Source organism: Castanea sativa, chromosome 6 (genome assembly GCF_040712315.1).
Source record: "Castanea sativa cultivar Marrone di Chiusa Pesio chromosome 6, ASM4071231v1".
Classification (NCBI taxonomy): domain Eukaryota; kingdom Viridiplantae; phylum Streptophyta; class Magnoliopsida; order Fagales; family Fagaceae; genus Castanea; species Castanea sativa.
Genome location: NC_134018.1, coordinates 54,784,674 through 54,808,783, shown reverse-complemented (window position 1 = coordinate 54,808,783; position 24,110 = coordinate 54,784,674). Strand labels below are relative to the sequence as shown.

The 24,110-nt window shown below is 34.3% G+C and overlaps 2 protein-coding genes and 1 non-coding gene across 3 annotated transcripts; 2 read left to right on the top strand and 1 right to left on the bottom strand.

Annotated features, from left to right (window-relative positions):
* Nucleotides 1-6,985: 6,985 nt before the first annotated feature.
* On the top strand, nucleotides 6,986-12,504 carry LOC142641687 (ATPase GET3A). The gene is made up of 7 exons (XM_075816165.1): nucleotides 6,986-7,477; nucleotides 8,230-8,354; nucleotides 8,889-9,039; nucleotides 9,501-9,611; nucleotides 11,267-11,405; nucleotides 11,500-11,615; nucleotides 12,059-12,504. Exons 1-7 carry the CDS (start codon nucleotides 7,223-7,225, stop codon nucleotides 12,227-12,229), a joined length of 1,068 nt encoding a protein of 355 aa, XP_075672280.1. The 5' UTR covers nucleotides 6,986-7,222; the 3' UTR covers nucleotides 12,230-12,504.
* A 953-nt stretch (nucleotides 12,505-13,457) lies between these two features.
* TRNAL-AAG (transfer RNA leucine (anticodon AAG)) lies at nucleotides 13,458-13,538 on the top strand. The gene has a single exon. It is a non-coding gene; the product is annotated as a tRNA-Leu (tRNA).
* A 1,031-nt stretch (nucleotides 13,539-14,569) lies between these two features.
* On the bottom strand, nucleotides 14,570-16,204 carry LOC142638503 (ubiquitin-related modifier 1 homolog 2). Its single transcript, XM_075812533.1, has 4 exons — nucleotides 16,028-16,204; nucleotides 15,443-15,518; nucleotides 15,266-15,348; nucleotides 14,570-14,873 (listed from the first exon to the last, which is right to left on the bottom strand). The coding sequence occupies exons 1-4, from the start codon at nucleotides 16,048-16,050 to the stop codon at nucleotides 14,756-14,758; spliced, it is 300 nt and encodes a 99-aa protein (XP_075668648.1). The 5' UTR covers nucleotides 16,051-16,204; the 3' UTR covers nucleotides 14,570-14,755.
* Between the last annotated feature and the right edge of the window lie 7,906 nt (nucleotides 16,205-24,110).

Sequence of the window (24,110 nt, the reverse complement as noted above, 5' to 3'; positions counted from 1 at the left end):
AGAGGGTAAATAATATGGACTTATTTAGGCTTATTCAAGAAGGGTTCACAAAGTGAGCTTGGAACACTTGAATAAGCTGAAGGTCCATGTGTTGGCCACAAGCACAAAAACAAACACCCATTAGAGCTACTGTATTTGCCATAATATCAAAATCGTTAACCTAAGCTAAAACAAATAGGTTGGTTGCATCTAAGGCATTTTGGGCACATCCCACAAATTTAGCAAGTTTTTAAGGGGTTGTTTCCCTTCAGCGAAGCTCAAAATGTGGGATTGGTCAAAATTTTGACCAAAATAATCATTAAAGCAGTTGATCCTATTATAAGAACAAAACTCAAGGTTACTGTGTTTTGGATTGAGATCCGGTGGTTATTGCACCATGCAACCTCTCACATCATTTTCACTTTTTCAAAATTTTTAACTTTTTTTAAACATCTCAACTTTTTTACCTTTCTAACTTCCTTGATCCAATGGTTAGTATCAAAAGTTAACTTTTTAACTTTTAATTTGAACCATTGAGAAGGTATTGCATGGTGCAATAGCCCGAGCTATTGCACCAGATCTCAATCCCTTTGTTTTCTAAAATCCAACAATCATAAACCTTAGTTCTTAACTTCTTATGGAGAGATGGATACTAAGAGCTTTTTTAATCCAGTGAATCCCAATGAATGATACAAGAATGAATCAACTTCCGCCCTCAACTCTATCTAATTCTCACTCATATTCACTACTCTTCTTCGGAGTAAATACAACATCCTAAAGAAAAAGTGTTTGTGTGTGTGGTAGCACAAATAGAGTCATTTCTCTCTCCTTCATCGCATCCCTCAATCTCCCCACTTTGTTACGTAGCATTTGAGGGAATTATTTGTATAATTTATTCAATACTTAATATAAATTCTCTTTGTCCTTATTATGAGCTTAAGCCCTTGCATGATATTTCTTTGCTATGCACCACTAGCCTAGATGTGATACTAGAGTGAGTTGTGGACTTGACGCCCTCTTATTTTGAACCTAGGTTGATTGGGGCTTAGTTTATTAGCCTTTCCGAAAATTGACTCAAACATTATGCAATAGCTATACTATAATACTCTAGTTTTCTCAAGAAACCTACGTAAATTAGATGGCATCTTTGCTTTACCTAAAAATTAGGAAGGGGGAAGAAACAGAAGCACTAAAACTTTTTTATTTGATATGGATTTTACCATTAACAAATCAATACTACGAACATTAGAGTTTGACAAATCTCAACTATTAATGTGGGGGGACGAGGATCCAAAATAGGTAAATAGGCGGTCAAGGTTATTTCCGAGGAGCTAAAATCCATAAAATGATCTAGGGTGGAGATCTCACGACTTGAAGAGAGATTTGGGCAACTAACTTGATGAAGATTCCGATGACATACTTCGGACCTCAGAAGGACGAGCACTAGTTGTATAAAGGGCACAGAGCTAAACCAACAAAAGGAAAGAAACCGACTTGGCACAAAATGCAAGAAGGATGAAGAAAGAAGGATATAGAAGCCACCCCCTCTGCATTAAATACAAGACAACCACTTCTCTGACTGCATTAATGAGAAAGTGACCATGAACAGTGGTGGCACAGCTAAGTCTTAAAGCTTACTGGTATGTTTCGGATGGGACAAGAATGCTAGAAGTGTGATCCCAACCCTCCAAGTGTAGAATCCAAATGCATTTAAGCTAGATATATAAAGCAAGATAAAACATCTGAAGAGGGGAAGGAAGAAAAGAGCAACCAAAAAAAAAAAAAAAGAGTTCGTCTATTTTGTAACATCTTCCTTGGAATAGACCCGAGAATCAACACTTGTGTTTTTTTTTTATCAACTTTCAAATGAACATCAATGAAATAAATACCATATCTCTCTTAATTCTATGACATAGGCCTTCTTGATCTTTGTATTGGGTATTCTAAAATAGACTTGACTTCCCATCTCTAAAGAAATTAATTATGATAGCAAATAGCAAACTCATCCTTTAAGACTTATTAAAGTTGTTCTTTCGCTTTTTGCTCACCACAATTAAATTTTTAATTGATGGTTGAAATTATGAAATATTGATCACTTTCTTACTTATCAAAAAGAAAATCAATTATTGTTTCATTTTATAATTAATCTTAAGTCTCAAATTAATTTTCTCCTGTATTTCAAATGATTGTCCAACAATAATAGCATCCTGCTTTGTAAAATTAAAAGGTTGATGCTTCTCCACAAGACGGTAAATTAAGAGTTAAAATTCCATTGCCTGTTTAGTCCTTCACCAAACTTACCATTGAGGTCTTGCAACTGAAAGTCTATGGTAACACTGAATATGACAAAATGATAATAAGACTATATTGTAATATAATCATGGTGAAGATCTTAATCTTCAAAATAACATTCCCTTAAATTTGGAATGTGGAATGTCAATTTCTTATTATTTGGAGAGAAAAAAAATTGACATTCTCTGACAAATAATTGTCCTAACTATCTTTTCTCAACATTCGAACTTTAAATAAGTTCTTTAATAATTGAAATTAAATGTAATTTATTAAAATCTTTGGTTTTTTTTTTTAAAGTACTTACATTATATGATATATATTTATCATATAATTTTTGTTCTTCTATTTGTATTATTAATCTTTTCTCTATTTGTATTATTAATCTTTTCTTATTAAAAAATGGAATTTTTATTATTAATTTAACTCTATAATATTATATATATATATATATATATATATGTGTGTGTGTGTGTGTGTGTGTGTGTGTGTATCATTCTTTTATAGTGGTGGTCATGGGTCAAGTTTGTATCCAACCTGCAACCAACTAGATTACATTGGGTTTTTGGCTAAAAGACTTATCATCGACAATGAAAACCAACATCTCAAGTAGGATTAGACTTAGGTGGATGACAATCAAGTTAGTCAAAGCTAATGAAGATGTTGTCAAATTTTAGTGAAAACCACCAAATCTTCACCAGATATGAGTGAAAACCACCAAATCTTCACTGGATATAAGTGAAAACCATTGGATCTTTGCCGAATTTGAGCAAAAACCACTACATCGTCCTTGAATTTAAGCAAAAACCTCCATCTTGTAGCTAGATCTAAGCTAGAACGACTAGATCTTTGCCAAATTTGACTAACATTAGATCTTCGTCGAAAATGACCAAAAACTGCCATTTTTTCACTAGATCTGAGCAAATTCGGCATTCTTTGAAGGGTTTGGTTGGTTGGATTAGGTGGCTCAGGTTTTTGAGAATGAGATCTACCACTTGACCCGTCAACGTAGATTGTTGCAGTCTGAGATCTACCACTGACCACCTCTCTGATCAAATTAGACAGTTTTCAGCTCAAGTGACTCCAGATCGAACAGTTTTGTTAAGTCTCAGTTAAGGATGGACATCCCTATTCTTGTGTAAGTTGCATACTACCAATGCATATTACTAATAATGAAGATAATATTAGGCCGGCGGTTAAAAAAAAGATGGAAAAGAAGAAGAAAATATCTTATATGGAAACTGTAGGAATAAAAGACCCAAAAATGCATATTGGGCCATGGGCTTGGTCCGAGAACAAACTAATGGTAATGAAGATCTCAGACCTAGGGGTCCACGAGCAAGTTGTGACCGAGGAGGCTAAGGGCGGTAGGTCGAGGAGGGGTGTTTCCTCGACTAGGTGGAGTAAAGGTCAGATGGTACATCCTGTTGTCCAGAATGATCTTCCAGGAGGTTCTATTGATGAGGATATGTTTCATGGGAGCACAGAGCAAAGGAACGACTATAAAATATCTAAAAGAAAGCTGCTATTACCGCATTGAATGCTCTGTATCCAACTCTCTGGCCGCATTAATGAGGAAGTGATATCTGAATAGTGATTTTTAGCCTTACAGCTACTGCCCAAACACTTCAGGAAGGGACTGATGGGACAAGTATCAGCACTAGCAATCTAGATATACACATATAAGGTGGAGAGGAAAATACTATTACAATCTAGATTTGAACTTGTAATCAAATTTGAGAAGGATATATATATATATATATATATATATGAACTGACGTCCTCGGATTGTGCCAAGGGTAATTTTTCTTTAGTTTAAACCAGTCCATCTCCATTTTCTTATCATCTGGATCTACTTTACATATTATCTAACTCACTAAAGCCCAGCTTTTGAACCCACTCTCTAGAAATTCATTATATCGGGCTCTTTGTGTCGAAGTTTATCTATCCTTTAGGCTTGGGAACCCAATTGTGACCTTAAAGAAACTATTTTAGAAGTCCTTTTTTTTTTTTTTTGTAGGCATACTATTAATAATGAAGATAATATTGGACCAACTATTAAAAAAGAAAAATATGAAAACTATTTTAAAAGTTCTTTATCAATAGATTAAGACACCAATTAGTTTTTTGTGTAGGCAGATATTGAACCTCATATCTCTTATTCAACTATTAGAAACATTATCAGTTAAGCTAATTAAAACCCCCTTATTATTTCACTTCTTATCTATAAGACATTGTAGAAATTCCATTGATGATAATTCTAGATTAATGACTTCACCGTCCGGTCATATTTGAGTCTTTTTAAAAAAAAATATTTCATGATAAGTGATCTTATAAGTGTGTGTTTGTGTGTGTGTGTGTGTGTGTGTGTGTGTGTGTGTGTGTGTGCTCATTTTGGGAAGCCCAGTAGAAAGAAGAAGCTCAACAATGTGGGCAGAAAAGAGTTAGCAATTGGATAGAAAAGTCATTAAGCCCAAGTGGCAGGAATAATGGATCATAGGTCCATAAAGCAAACAAATAGACTTTGAGGAAGCAAACGAACCTAAAAAGGCCCGGAAAGAGAGAAGTAACAAACTCATGGGTAGTATGTGATGTAGAAAAGTGAGAATGTGCCACAGTAGCCACAGCGGGCCCGAAGTAATGCAAGTAAAGAAAGTAAGGGGCAATGGAGAGTTCATAAGCCCTAAAGATGAATGATAGAGTAATTGGACCAGGGAAGCTCAAGGAGTTAGTAAAAGCCCATGGAAAACACAAAATTGGAAAGGGCGAAGGATGCCCCAAGAAACTAAATGGGCCAAGGATGCCCAAAAGGAAGTAAATGGGACACGGGAGCCCGTAAGTAATGTAATAAAAGGCCCAATAAGCTTACTAGGTCATCAAAAAAGAAATAAGCAGCAAGCCCAAAGAGGCCCAGCAGTTTTGGGTCAAATAACATCACGACAGGAATAGCAGAATAATGCGGCAGGAAGTAATAGCAAGACCGTAAGAACAAAGAAGAATGGTCTGAAGCACAATCAGGCAAAGCCTAGCCCCTAAGGGAGCAAGCCATAAAGAATGAGAAATCAGAAAACAGCTCACGCCATAAGAAGTTAAGGACGAACGGCAGAATGTGTAGATGGGCCTCCAGACCATGGTAAATGCATGAGCAGCAGGCAGATTTTGGATGAGCATGAAAGTGAAGCACGCTCAAGGCCCAGACACCACCAGCCTGTACCCAGCCAATACAAGAAGTGGTGGGTCATGGGTCAGAGGTAAAAGGGCATGGTCTGGCGGTGAGGAGAGGGGAAACCTATTTTGTGGTTCCTGCTCAAGCTCTTTTGGGAGAAGTGTCTTGCTGGGATGACATACTGCCCAAAAGAAGTAAAAATGAGTTGGAGCCACTAGGTACATGCCATGAGGGATGGAGAGAGAGAGCACTCACGCTGTGGCAGGTAAGAATGTCATGGCAAGAAAACAAACAAAACAGAACAGTCCTCTTTGTCTAGTGATGTGGAGTGGCGTGGCCAGCAGATAAGTGGTGTTGGCTGGACAACTAACCAATCAGTAATGGTCGATAAGGACACCCACACCAGACAAAGGTGGTTAAAGGCTAAAATAGTAAAAGCCAGCCGCGGCAAGTATTATATAAAGAACCCTTACTGTGCACAGGGAGGATGACGAAGACAGTAACAATAATCTCTAAGAAGAGAACCACAACAAACTAAGACAACACTGAGAAAGAAAATGAAAAGAAAAGAAAAAAAGAATTAGAGAGAATAAGAAAACAAAAAATGGAGAGAATAGAGTGGCAGACATGCACCAGATAGGTTGATTCCCTCTCTCCCTCTAAAACTCATGCTCTCTGTTAAAGGCAAAGGATCCTTCTAGGCATAGGTCATTTAGGCCCGTTCTTTCAAAGCAGTTAATTTCTTCCCGAGGAGATTATTCGCATTGAGAAATGGTTCCCTTTTTGACTTAGACCCAATGACATAACTTGGCGTGGCAAACTGACTTTTGTCTCTCTGATTCAATAAGCTTATTACTATCTCTTCGGATTTTATTTTTTCTATTTCATAAAACGGGCATTCCTTGTAATAGCCCATTATTTACTTTTTCTAAGTAGCGAACGTATCTCTTTCATTATCTTTGTTATATCTGTCTACCGTAATTACTATTGCAACTCTGTCTGCCATGGGCATGTGATTAAAAATCTTGGCAAACGGGGCACAATTTGTGCACAAGTCGGACCAAGGTAGGTTGCAATTGGATCGGTCCCAACTCCCTGATCCAAAACACTTTAGGCATAGTACGACAGGAAGCAGCCCAGCCCAATATTACAAACAAGGCCCACCACAGTATGTATGTGTGTGTGTGTGTATATATATATATATATATATTTTTTTTTTATTTACCACCTCGCACCCTTGATGCAGTGATTACTCCACAAGCATATAAATGCTTGGGCGATGTTGGGGGTTCAAATCTCCAGGAGAGAGTTTCATACACATATACACTTAAATTATGCTAAAGAGGAGAGAGTTTCACATACATATACACTTAAATTATACTAAAGTAAAAATTATATCTTGTATAAAAAAAAATATAATAAGAATCTTTTTTAGGAAAGTGAAAACTACATATTTTGAGCGTGACATTGCACATTAGCACACGGCCCTTATAGTGCGCCGCAAGCACAAGTCCATGCTATTCTAAAATCTAAAATCTAAACTAAAACTAAAGTCTAACTAGAATCAAAAGGGAACTTACAAGTTCCAACTTCCTCCACTTCGATTAGTACTCTGTTGTTGTTCCTTTCCTTCTTTCTATAACAACAAATTCTCAAACTTCTTCTTTCTTTTTTTATATAGCCAAAACTTAAAACCCCCAAATCCAATACACAACTCTCTCTCTCTCTCTAAATTTTCTGGGTTTCAGTTCTTTATTGTAGAGAGATAAAAACAAGAGCAAACAAACAATGGGTACAGAAATACCGGAAGGAACGTTACAGAACATAATGGAGCAAGAGTCTCTGAAATGGGTATTCGTGGGAGGCAAAGGTGGTGTGGGCAAGACCACCTGTAGCTCCATCCTCTCTATCCTTCTCTCTAGGGTTCGCTCCTCTGTTTTGATTATCTCCACTGACCCTGCTCACAATCTCAGCGATGCCTTTCAGCAACGTTTCACTAAGACCCCCACTTTGGTTAATGGCTTCTCCAATCTCTACGCTATGGTACTCTTTTTCCACTTCTACTTCAGTTTTTTTTTTTGGGGTTTCTGGGTTTTTTTTTTTTTTTTTTTTTGTGGGGTTGTGTTGGTACTTCAATGATTAGACGTTCAAATTTCGAGCTTTTGATGAATTTGAGGGATACCCAGAATTTTAATTAGATTTATTTGGTTGAATTTCATCTTGATCTGACTAGAATGTGGTTCTATTTGATGGATTTGGGAATATCCAGTTCAGGGTTTTTTTATAGCTTTGTGGACTACTTGTAGAAAATTTACATTGTTTTTCTTCTTTTGATTATGTACTATGTAGGACAAATTCTCTTATAGAGGTGTTTCTATGCAATGATGAGAACTGCTGTTTTGATACTTGCCATCTGAGTTATTTGGGCTTTACTCTAAGGGCAAAACTTAAGTACAATCCCTTAGGTGCTATACCTTCAGTTCTCCAATTGATTGTAATGACTAGTGCATGAAAATAGATTTGTTTTTTTTTTCTAATGACAATTAACTTTTCAATCACGTGGTTCATTGGTCAATGCAGCCAAATGGTTGAATTTAACTGTATCTAAGTTTTATCCTTATTCTAAAAAAATAAGGATATACCTGAACCACCATATTTGGGTTTATATATCTTTACAAAATAGCAATGTACTTGCATTTTTATCCATTGTTCGTGTTGTGTTTTTAGTGAGTTAATGTTTGGATGTTGCATGTATAGATCATGTGATCTCATTCTTTACGTATGGTCCTTTGTAGGAGGTGGATCCTAATGTTGAAAGTGAGGATGTGGGCAGTTCTGATGGAATGGATAGCTTGTTTTCTGAACTAGCAAATGCAATTCCTGGAATTGATGAAGCTATGAGCTTTGCAGAGATGCTAAAGTAAGAGTCTTGTTTCCTTTTATTTGAGTATATTGGACCTTCCAAATTCATCAGGACATTGTTCCTCACTTCTTTCTTTTTTTGATAAGTAACATTGTTCCTCACTTCAGTTTCAAGTGTAACTGAGAATTTTTGTGATCACTATAGCTTGTACTTGACTAATGTCGAGGTCTTGGACAATTTTTAGTTTGTAAAGGAGATATTTAATTTAATATTTTATTCAACTTGTTTGCAAGAGACCTTGAGGCTAACTTCTGTTAACCATATCCAAGTGTATATAACATTTTGTAGCATATAAACTAAAATGAAAATGAAGACATTAAGCATATTTATGTGATACATTATTTACAAGATACCCAGCAGGTCACGGCCTGCATCAATTTTGAGTGGCCTATTGATGCTTATGCATCTCTTCTTTTTTTGAAACAATCACCTCATTCCTCTCTTTGTAGACTGTCCTTTAAATGCTGTTAACCTACTTAATTTATTTACGTATATTTTTCTGATTTACCTGCATGAACTAACTTCTTGCAGACTGGTGCAAACAATGGATTATTCTGTTATAGTATTTGACACTGCCCCAACTGGCCATACGTTGCGGCTGTTGCAATTTCCGTCAACCTTAGAAAAGGGTCTCACGAAAATGATGTCCTTGAAAAATAAATTTGGTGGCGTAATCAGTCAGGTATGTTCTTTGTATGATAGAGCTAATCCTACTCTCTCAATGAATTTGGAACCATTTGTGGTGTGTATGGCACAGAAATCTTTGGATTTGGCAACCTGAATTTTATGTATTCTCCTTGTTGTGTTAGATTTGGACAATTGTTCTGAAATCATCTCTAAAACCAGACCCCTTTGCTGGGCTTCTTAAACCATTTCTGCTGCAATAATGGAAGAATAAAAGTAGGTCATGTTGCTTTTGCAGTTTCTATTTTTGATTGTTAGGGTTGGAATAGCACAAACTCCTTAGTTGCACTATCCCTTATGTGTAAAGTTCTAGATGATGTGAATTTGGTTTCATTACTTTAAATATTTATTTTGCTTGTAAGCTAGAAATGGTTCAATTTATAGTATTGATATATATTTGTTGGTGATGTTAATGGTGTTAACGATGTAAATAGTAAGCTTTAAAATTATTCATGGCAGATGTCCCGCCTTTTTGGGGTTGAAGAAGACTTTGGCGAGGATGCGATTCTGGGAAGGCTTGAAGGCATGAAAGATGTGATTGAACAAGTTAATAAGCAATTCAAAGACCCAGTAAGATCATTTTTCATTTACTCTTCTCTATGTTAAATGATGATCGTTTCATTATTCTTTTTTGCGGATTTTGAATTATTTCTGTTGAATCATGTATGTTGTGAAATTTTATAAAAGTTGAAGCCAGACTCTAAATCCTTAAGGTTTTTAAAGCTAGGGTTTTAAATACATCAAGATGTGTGAACTAGTTTTGAGAATGGGTATGGAGGGCTGGAAGCTTAGGGGGATTAGGAAGTCTTATGAGAAATTTGTTTAAAGTTCCTAGGAAGCTTTTGTTAGTATTGTTCATGAGATACAGGGCTCAAGTGATAGCCTAGTGGTAGTGGCATCCTTTGTGATATCCCATGCCCGTGGTAATGGCATCCTTTGTGGTGTCCCATGTGTGTCGCTCAAACCCCACCTCCCTCTCCCCCACTATCTACCTATAAAATAAAAATTTGTTGTTCATGAACTACCAAGTTCCTAGCCCAAATATAAACTTAAAATGGATAAATAAGTAAACTTTGGATAGATACATCAGCTGCATAGATAAATTACCTCCTTCCCCCTGTCTCAGAATTTTTCTTTTTCTCTTTAAAGATCTACATGATCTCAGCATCAATTATCATTATTGCTTTTATGGGCATTACTATAGGTCAAGTGATGTATTATTCATTGCTGATATTAATGAGAATTTATTAACTAAACATGATTACATTCTTTCATCAATATTAATCTGATAATCTTTACACGTGGGAAATTGAAACTCTTGGAGAAATAGACTATTCGAAGCACAACGCTGTTGTAGATATCCACTATACAAAAGCTGTTTCCATGATTTGGTGTGCCCTTTTTGGATAATCAATACAACTATTTATTACTAATTAAAAAAAAAGTGTTTCTTTGACACATGGCTTCTTGCAGTAACTAATGAAGCATGATTTGCACCCCTCTGGTACCTGCAAGCAGTTGCTGTAACTATGGGTGTGAATTACTATGGCATTTTTGCTGATATTTTATCCTGTCTACTTTCTCCATTTACAGTAATTGCTATGTTTAGAAAGTTAAGATGTTTTAATGACATCGAAATTGACCTCTTACTCAGTCATTTTGAGGAGACTTAAATTCAATGAGACGTCTGAACCTGATGATCACTAGCCTGTTGATTGCTCAAAGCATCAAGATTCAAGGCTCAAATAGTCATTAGTCATTACAGGCTAAAACACTACATAAATGTAAAAGATGCTTTTTTGCTATATATATATATAGTCAAGTTTTTGGCTCTTTATTGATATTATTTCTCAATAAAATGATTTTTTTTTTTTTTTGATCAGTTAGTAAAGAGCTTTATCAAAGAAAATAGAATAAAAATATATTGTTGCTACCTTTCTTATCAAAAAAATAAAAATCGTTGCTACTTTTTCTAGATGTATGCTGGACATGGTTCTCCCTTATGTTTTTTCCTTCTTAAAAGCACTAGGACTTGTGAGGTTTATTGTAATTTTATTTGACTTGCCAAAAATAATCAATCAAGTTTGCATTTAGTTTCTGAATGTTTTATAGTTATTTCTGAAGCACTTGATCTGATTTCCTTGTTAATTATCACTCAAAATTATATTGAATGTCTGATTGTTTCATAGTTATTTCTTAATGCTCTCGTATTTCCCTATTGGCAGGACTTGACAACCTTTGTCTGTGTTTGCATTCCAGAGTTCCTCTCTCTTTATGAAACAGAGAGACTGGTCCAGGAACTCGCCAAGTTTGAGATAGATACACACAATATTATCATTAACCAAGTACTTTATGATGAAGATGGTGATTTTACATGTTCTCTTGCTTCTTTTTTCCTTTGGGATAATTTTTTTGCATAAAATAAGAGTAAATCTATTGGTCTTTTTCCTAATTGTAGACATAGAATCCAAGTTACTCAAAGCTAGAATGCGGATGCAACAAAAGTACCTTGACCAGTTCTATATGTTGTATGATGACTTTAACATCACCAAGCTCCCATTGCTGCCAGAAGAGGTAATTTACAATGCCAAAAAATTATAAATATTTAAAAAGATTGTATCTTATTTTGAAATCATCACTTCACCACTTCACTTGTCATACATTGACCAATCTTATCAGGTATAGACATATAGTCTAACAGGTCGTTAATTTTCGACAATATTGTTGATTAATTCCAAATGATTTTAGATCGAACTTGTGGAAAGATGTGATGTTTCTATCTTTTCCAACATACATTGCTCTAAGTTGAACTCATGTTGTTCTTTCATATCTTTTCTCCAAATTATTTCCAATGCTAATTGCTGAATTTATTATATTTTCCTTAATTTCTTGCTTGTTTCTTCAGGAGGTATCCTCCTAGCTTGTGAATTCTTAGTTGATCCTCATACCAAACTGAGAACCTAAATCTGAAATTCACTAATTCTAGATTGGCCCTTTTGACATTTGTTGATTTGTAGGTTACTGGCGTTGAAGCTCTGAAAGCATTTTCATGCCATTTTCTGTCACCATATCAACCTTCCACCGGCACAGTGGAAGCGTTGGAGAGAAGGGTATCCACACTAAGGCTGCAGCTGCAGGATGCTGAAGCAGAACTAGAAAAACTGAGAAAAGGAAAACAAAAGGTCTGATGATGCTCCGATCAAAGTATCGCTCTGTTGCCTTTTCCTTTCTTCATTCTTTTCAAGTGACAATCAGGTGGCACCATATCCCGCTTTATGCTGCCAAGAGAAGTTCATCTTCTGTTTTACTTCTGGTTAATGTTTTCTGTAGCTTAACAAATTTATAATTTTTTACATGAACCTTTCAGATATAATAAATGGTATATTTTGCTATCATTGTGTGTTACACCCAGCGACAGTGTGACGTATCAATCATGAGATAAATGTGATCAATGATTTTGAAAGTATGGTTCATTTATGGTTTTTTTTTTTTTTTTTTTAATTTATTTATGAAGAACTATCTCTACATTGGTAAATTCCTTTGTTTTTTTTTGGTATTTAAACATTGAACGTATTTATTGGAAACACAGTTTTCTATGGCATTTTGCTCTCCTATTTGTATCTTTTTTAGTATTTTAATAAGAGAACTCATCCTATTTCTTTCATCATTTATGGAGCTGAGACCAGGACACCATCTAAAAAAACAAGAATTTCAAGTTTTGATGCTACATAAAAAAAAATAAAAAAAAGTGCTCCTCCCGCCCTTGTTCTGTTTTGTCAAAGTGGTAGGAATGAATCTTTGAAGGCAATTGTTTTCTGCTACGTAAGCAATGTAGTATAATAGTAATATAGTATAGCTTTAAAAAATAAAATAAAAGTAAATAAAAGCAAATTAATGGTGAGGGTTATGCTATACTTTAAATAAATAAAGAGAAAGCATCAGGAATGCTCTTTTTTTTCTCTTAACCCTTCAAGGGAAATAAAAAGATGACCGCTTGTGAGTTTAAAAAAAATCATGTTAAAAAATATTTCATCGAGAAAGAGAGGCTTTGAAAGAGCAAAAGCAACCAAGATGGTTATTCATTAGCATAATCCTTCTAGCATAAGTAACAACTCCAAAGCTTACCCTTTCATCTGCCATTTCTATCTTTGATTAAGAATTAATTGTTTAGAAAGAGAGCTAGGACAATTTGTCATATTTTATGGAACAAAATAAAATATAGGCATGAGAGCAACCAATGAAATAAAAGTTGTGTTCCATTTTGCTTCCTCTGTTTTTGCAACACCACATCCTAATTTTCAAGACGGACCGACTCCACATCGAACTGGATGTAGATTTATTAGAAGAAAGAAGGCGAAGATTAAGAATGCTAAAATAAAGGATAATTTTGAAAGTTGGAGATGCATGTCAAGCATTGTTGAGATGGCCGAGTTGGTCTAAGGCGCCAGATTAAGGTTCTGGTCCGAAAGGGCGTGGGTTCAAATCCCACTCTCAACAATTCCTTCTCTTTTTTATTTTCTTTTTTTTTTTTATTCCTGGAGGAACAATCTTACCTTTTTTAAAACTTCTAAAATGACTTGGCATTAATTTTTTATCTTTTTAATCCTATTTCTAAAGAGTTTATTTAGTATTCTGCATAATTAATCAGGTTGGATTGCAAAATATATTGAAAATACTGCAATCATGAACAGAAATCGTTTTGAAACTTTTTGAGCTGAAAGGAGGAAAGGAAACCTGGCAAATAAACAACTCTTTTTGGTTCCCTTCCCTATATTCTGCGAAATAAGGGCAGTACCATATTTGACGATGTAGAAGTCACAACACAACACTGATACATTACATTACCCTCACTATTATTCGGTCCTTGTTTTTCCATTAGCAAACCAAACCTTGCATCCAAAACAGAATAGAACCCATATTTAGATTTTGCTTTGCTCCCCCTTTAACCTCTTAAGAGCATTCTTCTTCTTCTTTTTTTGATAAGCATTTTCCTTAAAGAGCATTCACATCAAGTGCTAAAATGCTATTTTAGCTCCAAAAACACTAAAAAACTCACCATATTAAAGGTGTCAAACCTATAATTTTTTAACAACTAGCTACATATTGTTGCTAGATGGTATACACAAAAAACATTATTTAAATGAGAGAGAGAGAGAGAGTTGGGTGGTAAAAGTAAGAGTACTTAAATAAAGTTGTAAAAGAAAGAATATTTGACATTAAGTATATTGTAAAGTGAGTTGTTAAAATAAATAAAATATTTTTTTGAATTGTTAAAAGCTAATTTTTTTCAGCACATTTAATATGAATGCTTTACATTATATGGACCCAATTTGCACTAGAATTTAGATTCACTGCCGCCTTAAAGAATCTAACTCAGAAACTCCCAACAGAAAGTCCATACGATTCTTAAATTATAGGCATTTGATCTCCTACGAATTCTTAAATTTACAGAGAAAATGGAAACAAAAAACAGATCATTTCAACAAATCTACTTGTCAACAAGAGAAAATGTAAAAGTACATGGGCAGTAAAATCAACAAAACAAACAAAACCTCTTATAAATTGTGGGGGGTGGGGGGAAGCTTTCATCACTTTCCTGAATGCTTCAGTAATGAATATCAGCAAAGTACACAAACAAGGCTAGGATGCCAAATTATCTCATAATAACAATTACATTTTCATCTAGTACACAACACAATGATCTCGTCTAGATACTATCCACCATGCAAGGTTGAGATGAAAACCACCACATCCTTCTCTTCTAGGGTTGTATCAAGCTGCCCACTTAGCTCCCAATCACAATCATTCACAAGGACAAGAACACCAGGTCTCCTGCAAGACAAACAAAACCTATACATGTTTAATAAGGATGTTTATGATGATAGATTGCATTAATCATCATACTTATAATCCTCTCATTTCTCCAAGTACTCCCCTTTTCCACATTACATATATTCTTCACCCTAAAAGTGTTATTAGTTATCGCCCATATCTATTTTGTAGAAAAATTTTGGGGCAAACTATGGACTAATCAGTATCAGCAACATGTATTCTTTTCTACCTCTCAAGTGACTCCCCCATTTAATTAATAACATGTATTCTTTTCTACCTCTCAAGTGACTCTCCCATTTAATTAATCAGTATCAGCAATATTTCATAGTGTTGGAGTGTATGCGCACACACCCACCTTCAAGATTGAAATTTAGAAGCAAAATTAAACTTACACAGTATCTCCTTTCATGAACATTTCAGGCCTCTCCTTGATCAAATTGGTACGAACCCAACCGAGCAAATCTTTCATTATTAACTAACAAGTGAAAAGAAAAACATATTGATGAGTCTGTTCACACATCTCACACTTTAAGCTTTCATGGAAACATCTGTTAAAACTATAAATTTACCTTTTCTGCACCCTTTGGCATATCAACACTGACATTATGGACTTTTACAGAGTCACAGAGAAGCTCTAATCCCCCACTGCCAATAAAATTATTCCAATGAGACATAAAGTGTAGACAAAGATTAAAAGTAACCAATCATGAACAAAGATAAAAATGGAACATCATAAAAGCATCTAAGACATGCCCATATGAACCTTTTAACTGAACACACTGCACTGCTACAGTACTTTCCAAATCCCAAATCTTACAAAACAAAACACCCATCAATTTTTTTTTTTTTTTTAGATTAAAAATATTGAAAATTTGGAGAATAAAGAAGTGGGTTTCGTTTATTATGCAACCTTTTTATCAGTAATCAATAAACACTTGACTAAGAGAGTGAAAAACAGATTAAAGATCAAATTTTTATTGAACACTAAACAAAAAAGGATTCATCTTGACAAATTCATGTTAACCTTAAAACTATCAAACTTATAAACAGATTGAAACCAACAAAAAAAAAAGAGAGAGAGAGAGAAGCAGTTGTTATTAAAGTCATATACCCAGGTTTTGATGTAAGATTACAAAACGAAAGGAGCAATTTACCCGAATTCGAGAGTGAGTTGCATTTTTTGAATTTTCTTCTTGTGTTGCAAAAATTGGAAACCCTAGACTAGAGAGAATGATGTTTTTTTTTTTGTATGGACGCGCCTTTTGTTTTGGGCTTGTTGTAGCGTAGGATTTAGTCAGACAACACGGTGTCGTTTCTCGACTCTGTTCCAAACTAAGTTCACTTGCTCTCTATTTGGGCTTAATGCCAACCTGATCCGACCCGACATCTCTCTCTCTCTCTCTCTCTCTCTCTCTCTCTCTCTCTCTCCACGTTATGTGATTTATAAAAAAAAAAAATACATTGTCAATCTACCCTTTGTTTTTCTTCTTACAAATGGTTTTATATATTAATTCAATGAAAATTATTGAGTCGTGTAATATTGCTTAATGTTTCACAAAATATGTCATATTCTCTCTCTCTCCATGTGATGTGATTTTTTAAAAATAATACATTGTCAATCTACCCTCTCTCTTTTTTTTCTTACGAATAGTTTTAATAATTAATTCAATGAAAATTATTGAGTCATGTAACATTTATTAGTCTATATGTAAAATTATTGTGTGTGTGCATTGATAGGTAAAGCTCAGAGAAAGTTCAATTAGAATGTGAAATTAAAATCCAACTTTGTGTCATATGTCTAAATTTATATGTAGGGGTCACACCATAATTATCTACTTAAATTTCTTAATCTTTATTCCAAGTGAGTTAATAAGCGGAAGATAATAAGAATCTAGTATTAAAGAACTATAAATTTTTTAAAAAAAATCACCTATACTCAATACAAATCATCATACATCAAATATCATCACACATTCTGTCTTATTAAAATTAGAAAGAAAAAAAAAGACTTAATGAGTGCAAGATAATAAGAATCTAATATTAAAGAACTATAATTTTTTTAAAATAAAAAAATCACCTATACTCAATACAAATTATCACACATCAAAGATCACCAGACATTATATCTTATTAAAATTAGAAAAAAAAAATGATCATAAGTAGTATTAAATTTTGGTAAGAATTTTAATATATGACTAATTACGTTTATTTAAAAATAATAATTTGACTCTCTCTCAACAAAAAAAAAATTAGACTAATTATTTATATTTTTATAATATAAATTGTGTTTAATTTTAAATGTATACATACATATGCACATGTTACTTGCTATTTTTTTAATAATTTGACTAATTATATAATAAAAATTATTTTTAATTTTAAATGCATCCATACATTTGCATGGATTACATACTAGTTTCACATAATCTCTCTCTCTCTCTCTCTCTCTCTCTCTCTCTCTCTCCCCACATGATGTGATTTAAAAAAAAAAATACATTGTCAATCTACATTTTCTTGTCTTACAATGGTTTTAATAATATTAAGTGAAATCTAACATCTTGAAGTCCTTACTAAAGAAATACTCTTTTGTAATTAAAAGTGCTTAGGGTTCAATTGATATTTCAATGGTAGTGACACTATTTGTGGTTCTCGATATCCATGATTCTTTTTTTTTTTTGCTGAATCCAATATCTGTTATTTGAACCCTTACTCTAAACACCCCAAATATCTATCTTTAAAAAAGGTGTTAAAAAGACTATGGACACGTATGTTAAGGAAACAAATTATATCGTGCATGTAATAAATTTATATTATTTTAAATCTAAGAGGTTGACTTAGTAGTTCTTGAGATCTTAGGTTTGAAACTTCTAATTAGCGTTTTAGCGTCACTTCAAAAGGTTCCTCCTTGCTATAAAATAGTGTGTGTGGGACGAGAACACAACACGCACCCATTTTAATAGCTATGTACACTCTTGTTTATAAATAATAATAGGGATAATTACATTTTACCCACCTGTGGTTTGCCTCTAATTTGACTTGCCTACCCGTGGTTTCAATTTTGACACTTTACCCACCCGAGATTCAATCCGTTACTGCTCCGTAACCCACCTCCCTATCTGCCATTACTCTAACACGTTTTCTTTCAAAATCAAAACACAAAATATATCAAAAAGTTAGGGTTTTTGATTGCTTAAGAACTTCTATAAAAAATAACAAAGTAGATCATTCAACTTGGTTCTCAAAATTTTTAGTGGACAAGGCAAAGGATCTTAGTAGATGGTACCTAATATTGGTCATCTTGTATCACTGCTTTACTGACAGGATATATTAATTATAATATCAAGTAAATAAAAAAGCTTAGATCTTATGTTTTTATGCAACAACCACTTCTAAGGCGGCGGAAGCCTATGCTTTAAGAAAAACATTTGTGGTTGCTCTAGAGGAATCTCTAAGCCTAGTTATTGTAGAAAGTGATGCCCAGGCAGATATTCTAGGAGTAAAAAATGTTTCAAAGCTTTTGAGCTGGGATCACTTTACAGACTATGATTGAAGAGGCTTTGGACTTGATGCATCTTACAAGTTTGAATTCTAATGGATTAATTGGTTTACCCGTGCTTTGTTAAACACCTATGATTGGGTATTTGTTATTTTTGTTTTTGGAATAATATTGATCAGTGGGTATTGAAGACTTTGTCATTGTTAAATTTGCAACTCTAGTGAGTTCTCTTTGATAGTCTTTGACTCTGACCCTTTTGAGTTCTGCTCTTTTTGGGGGGGGGGGGGCGGGGGAGGGCTTGTCAGTTAGTTTTTGGACTCTGTTTTTTTACTCATTTGAAGTTCTGGATTATTGATTTGTAGAATATGGGGCGAGATCGAGAAGGGTTTAGTATAAGCAGTGTTTGTGTTGTAGTTTGATAAAGTTTCAAATTTTTTTATAGAAGTTTTTAAGCAATCAAAAATCCTAACTTTTTGATCTATTTTGTGTTTTGATTTTGAAAGAAAATGTATTAAAGTAACGGCAGACAGGGAGGTGGGTTACGGAGCAGTAACAAATTGAACCTCAGGTAGGTAAAGTGTCAAAATTGAAATCACGGGTAGGCAAGTCAAATTAGAGGCAAACCACAGGTGGGTAAAGTGTAATTATCCCATAATAATAATAATAATAATATATATATATATATATATTACTTTTCAAAACTTAAATTTACATTACTTGTATAAGCAAAAATAAAATGATATTATGGATCCAAATAAGATATCTAGAGTATTATTGACATTTTATCTCAAAGAGGTATTGTGGGTGGCGTGTATGTGCAAGTATTTGGGCCCTCAACTTATTTGTTAGTGGGTTGAATCTCAATCCTACTTATGGGGCTCAAACTTAAACTTGATTATTCCCTCAAGCTCTGAGCTTGCACCAGTTTCCCTACTTATTCCCTCTTCTTACCAGTTTCTCTCTTATCCCTCACCTTCCCAAATTTTCTGACCCCTTGAACTATGGCCTAGACCTCCTTTTATATCCCTTTCTGAGTGGGGTGGCCATTATTTTTATTCCCACTCACTCGCGTATTCCCACATCTCCCAGGATCCCAAGGGATCTTCACGAATTCAGAGGATTCCCTTAGAACTTCTTCCAAACTCCAGTTAAGGCTCGGTAGTGGATTATTTTCATAGTCATTGGCTCTCAGTTATTGGCCTCCTTCAGACCACGTACAGAATTTCTTCATGATTGTTTCTGATTCCCTGTTTCAAAAGGACCCCTCGGGTAGGTCCGTGTGTAACTCTTAGTGCTTAGCTAGTGGTTGGGTTAAATATAAGGAGGCCCGGGGAAACCTTTCCGTTATATCCCGGACTCACTACATTCAATCGGCCTTAGGTTTCGTATTGGGCTTCGCTCGTATGGTTGGCCTAGTCCACCAGGCCCAGTTCACCCACAAGTGCAAATTATAATTTCTTTTTGGTGAGTAATAAAATTTAAAGACTCCTAAAACGAAAGAGAAGTGGTACGTTTACAATAATTTCACAACTTTTTTATAATAAATCTTATATGGTAAGTCATTATTGGTTATAATTTGAATTAAAAATGTACCTACCATAATAGTCAATAACAACCTACCACTTAGGATTCATTGTAAAAATATTGTAGACATAATATTTCTCAAAACAAAATGGGAGATATACAAAACTACAAATGAATTAGTTAAAAACTTAAAATAACAAAATTTAGTTTTTTCTTTTTACCAAATTTCTTAAAAAAAAGACAATTTTCCCCAATCAATTTCCCAACAATACGATTTTTAATAATTATCAGTTGAGAAAACGCTGATATTGGTGAGTAAAATAGTAATTTAAGTAGTAGACTCAGATTAGAATTAGTAACAACTTGTCACCACAAATTTGTTGTAAAAATATTGTGGATATATCCATAGAGTACTTATCTTATTATTTTTATCCAAAAATAAACAAGAAAAAACTAAAGACACTCGTTGGCTGTGGTATGGATCCCCTACAGTCGGGATCTATAGCACTATAGTAGCAAAGTGTAGAATCATTGTATATAACTAGCCTCTGAACACACGCTCACGCGCGTGCTTAGAGGCTTTTCTATTTTTTGGGCAAATGTTAATTTAGAGCATTCATTATAATCTCTGATTATTACATTTTTCAATCACCAAAAAAACCTAGGGGTGTGATGAAAGATTATTTCAACACACATATTTTTCATCACACTCCTAAGTTTTTTTTGTGATTGAAAAATGTAATAATCAGAGATTATAATGAATGCTCTAATTAAAATTTACCCAAAAAATAGAAAAGCCTCTGAGCATTCATCCAAAATTTAACAATAGGATTTTTAATAATTATCAGTTGAGAAAACGCTGATATTGGTGAGTGATGATGCAAAGAAGATCAGTAGGCTGGATGCTTCGGACTTGAAAGGACTACTGGTTCTCTCTGAGGCCTGAAAAAAGAAAGAAAAGCAAATCAAAGGCAACCGGGGCTGCCGGCCAAAAACCCTCCGATGGCAAAGTTAGTTTTTCTCTCTATGTTATTTGAGTTCCAACTTTTTTGGAGTAAAAAATGAACATACCTTGGCCTTGTCTGAAACAGCCTTTATATAGTGTTCTTATAGGCGGTTATCAAAATTGGAACTTCTCCTGGATTCAAGGAGAGGTAGAAATCAAACGTAACTTGCATAACCGTTTAGAAGTTATGCTTCTGTTCCACAACGGATACCAGGCGGTTATGCGTGGGATAAGGGATTATTACGTCATATTCGGAGATTTTCCTAAGTATGATACCCTCGTCCTGGAGTCCCTTAGTTGAGTGTGCTTTGGTACACGCGCTGGGGTTGTCTCGTCTAACAGGCAAATTCCTTTAAGACGAGGTTGTCGGCGCTCTGGACGAGTGCATCACTGGTGGTGCTTACCTCGTCCAGAGCTCTTCTTCCTTGGACGAGGTAGTTGCAGGTGGGTTCCGAAGGGTGCTCACAATTCCAGACGGGTTACAGACGACCTTTATGGACGACTTGGAGATAAGCAAAATCAATACCCCATCAGTGAGTAAAATAGTAATTTAAGCAGTAGACTCAGATTAGAATAACGCTCTGTTTGTTTCAGCAATGATGTTTTCTAGAAAATGAGTTATTTTCTAAAAAACATTTTCTATAAAACTATCTCATTTTCTAATGTTTGGTAGCAACTTTAAATGAGTTGAAAAATAACCTCATAACTTCCCTTATCTAGCTTGTTTTGAGATAGAGTTGTTTTCCAAAAAAAATTAATGGAAAACAATCTCCAAAAATAAGCCATACTTTTTATGTTGACCAAAGATAATTTTCCTTTGACTCATCTTTTTTTATGCTACCAAATACTGGAAAACAAGGAAAACCATCTTTACACAAGGTTTTCCATTGAAACAAACGGAGCGTTAGTAACAACTTGTCACCCAAAATTTGTTGTAAAAATATTGTCGATATATCCATAGAGTACTTATCTTATTATTTTTATCCAAAAATAAACAAGAAAAAACTAAAGACACTCGTTGGCTGTGGTATGGATCCCCTACAGTCGGGATCTATAAAATTATAGCAGCAAAGTGTAGAATCATTGTATATAACTAGCCTCTGAACACGCGCTCACGCGCGTGCTCAGAGGCTTTTCTATCTTTTGGGTAAATATTAATTTAGAGCATTCATTATAATCTCTGATTATATCATTTTTCAATCACCAAAAAAACCTAGGAGTGTGATGAAAGATTATTTCAACACACATTATTCATTACACTCCTAGGTTTTTTTTTTTTGTGATTGAAAAATGTAATAATCAGAGATTATAATGAATGCTCTAAATTAATATTTATCCAAAAAATAGAAAAGCCTTTGAACACGCGCTCACACGCGTGTTTAGAGGCTAGTACTCAATTAAAAAGATACCTCTTAGTATATATTTTTAATTGATGTTGCATCATTTATAATTTGAGATTATTACATTTTCTAATCACAAAAAATCTAGGGGTGTGATTTTAAAATTATTTCACCCACAAATGCATTATAATGGAAAATGTAAAAAGTGTGTATAAATATATTCTTATATTGGTGGATAAGAATAAAAACCAATATTTCATTTTCCTTCTATCATGCAGTCAAAACACAAAGCACAAAGCAATATATGTCAAGGCTAAAAAAAAAAAAACTCAACCCAACTTAAGCCATTATTAATCCACAAGAATATTGAGTTTAGTAACTTTTGTCAAGTTAATTTCATTTTTCTTTTTTCATGCAGTCAAAACACATATCATATGCAGAAGTTGTATATGTCAAGGCTAAAAACAAAACAAAAACAAAAAATCAACCCAACATAAATAAAAAATATATTTAAGTCAATTTTGTCAAGTTTATAAACACTAAATTATGGAGAAAACTATATAAGAAATGTTCACACTAAATTATGCTTTTACTAATTAGGTTAAACTTCACTTAATGTTGATGTTAAATATGTTGCTTATTAACATATGCTTAAGGACATGCTTCTAAAATTATCCTCATTTTTAGAATTAAAATCCATTGAAGAAAAGACAGAGTAACGTATTAGAATATTGTTAATTTTTTTTAAAATTAAAAAACCAAAACATAAAAGATCAATATACATTCACGGAAAATAATTATTAGAATGAAAGAGTATTTTTCTCAAAAAAAAAAAAGAAAAGAAAGAAGAATGAAAGAGTGTGACTTTCGAATCCTTCATTAAATCAACATGAAACAATTACATTAACAATAAATACATAGTTCTGTGGGGAGTAAAAATATCTTAATAGGGATATGGGCCATTGGGCCTTGCTAAGGAAGGCCGACCTACTCTTGAGTTTAGGGCTTGTTGATAGTTTAGGTCGGCCCATACGCCGAGGATCCGAGGACCTAGCCGAGGATGTTTTTCCCCTCGGACTGACGTCAGAGAATCTGAGACTTCATGGTAAAGGTTAGGGAATGACACGGTCAAGACCAATGGTTAAGGGGGGTGAACCCCAGAATGTCCCAGAAGCACCGGTGTTGAAGAAATGTCAAAAATAAAGGCTGCTACCTCCACATTAAAGACCCTGCACCTACCACCCTGGCCGCATTAATGGGGAGGTGACACTTGAACAGTGGAAGGGAAACTTCTAGTTACTGTTCAAAGGCACTAAGAAAAGAAATATCTAGGTTAAGGGATGGATTGGGGCAACACGTGTATAAAGTACTAAAAAGAAGGGTATTTAAAGGGGGATCTGGAACAGAAATAGGGACGGAACGTTTTGTAACCTAAAAGGACAAGAGACTAAGGGTGAGATATAATATAAGAACGACTTTCGCTTACGTCCGAGGAGGCCCAGTTACAATATTCCTTGTTGTTTTCAATTACTTGCAATCCTTAGTTTGTCATTTAATCCTCATATACTTCCAACCTGGGTTTCAAACCCACACTCTACAAATTCTTATTGTTTAAGGCTCATTGGGCCTGAGCCCATAACTGTTCTTGGGTCCAGGTGCAATTGTGCACTTACAAGTTCCACATCATTAATTAATGTTTGCCCTTCTCTTGCATTTACATTAAAAATAATTTTTTAAAATGCTACACATAAACACATTAACCCAGTTTTTAGGAAAAATAATAATATAAGACCGAATCACACCAAAGCTATAACTTACCAAATCAAGCAAACATTCCTAAGAATCACATTGAATCAAAACGTGAGATCATA

Bases quoted from the DNA above. Each gene is read 5' to 3' on its own strand.
- LOC142641687 (XM_075816165.1), top strand. From the start codon at position 7,223: ATGGGTACAGAAATACCGGAAGGAACGTTACAGAACATAATGGAGCAA. The intron at 9,040-9,500 runs GTATGTTCTTTG...TATTCATGGCAG, and splicing joins TTGGTGGCGTAATCAGTCAG to ATGTCCCGCCTTTTTGGGGT. The intron at 11,406-11,499 runs GTGATTTTACAT...TCCTAATTGTAG, and splicing joins AGTACTTTATGATGAAGATG to ACATAGAATCCAAGTTACTC.
- LOC142638503 (XM_075812533.1), bottom strand. From the start codon at position 16,050: ATGCAACTCACTCTCGAATTCGG. The intron at 15,519-16,027 runs GTAAATTGCTCC...TTTTATTGGCAG, and splicing joins CAACTCACTCTCGAATTCGG to TGGGGGATTAGAGCTTCTCT. The intron at 14,874-15,265 runs GTAAGTTTAATT...TTTGTCTTGCAG, and splicing joins TTCATGAAAGGAGATACTGT to GAGACCTGGTGTTCTTGTCC.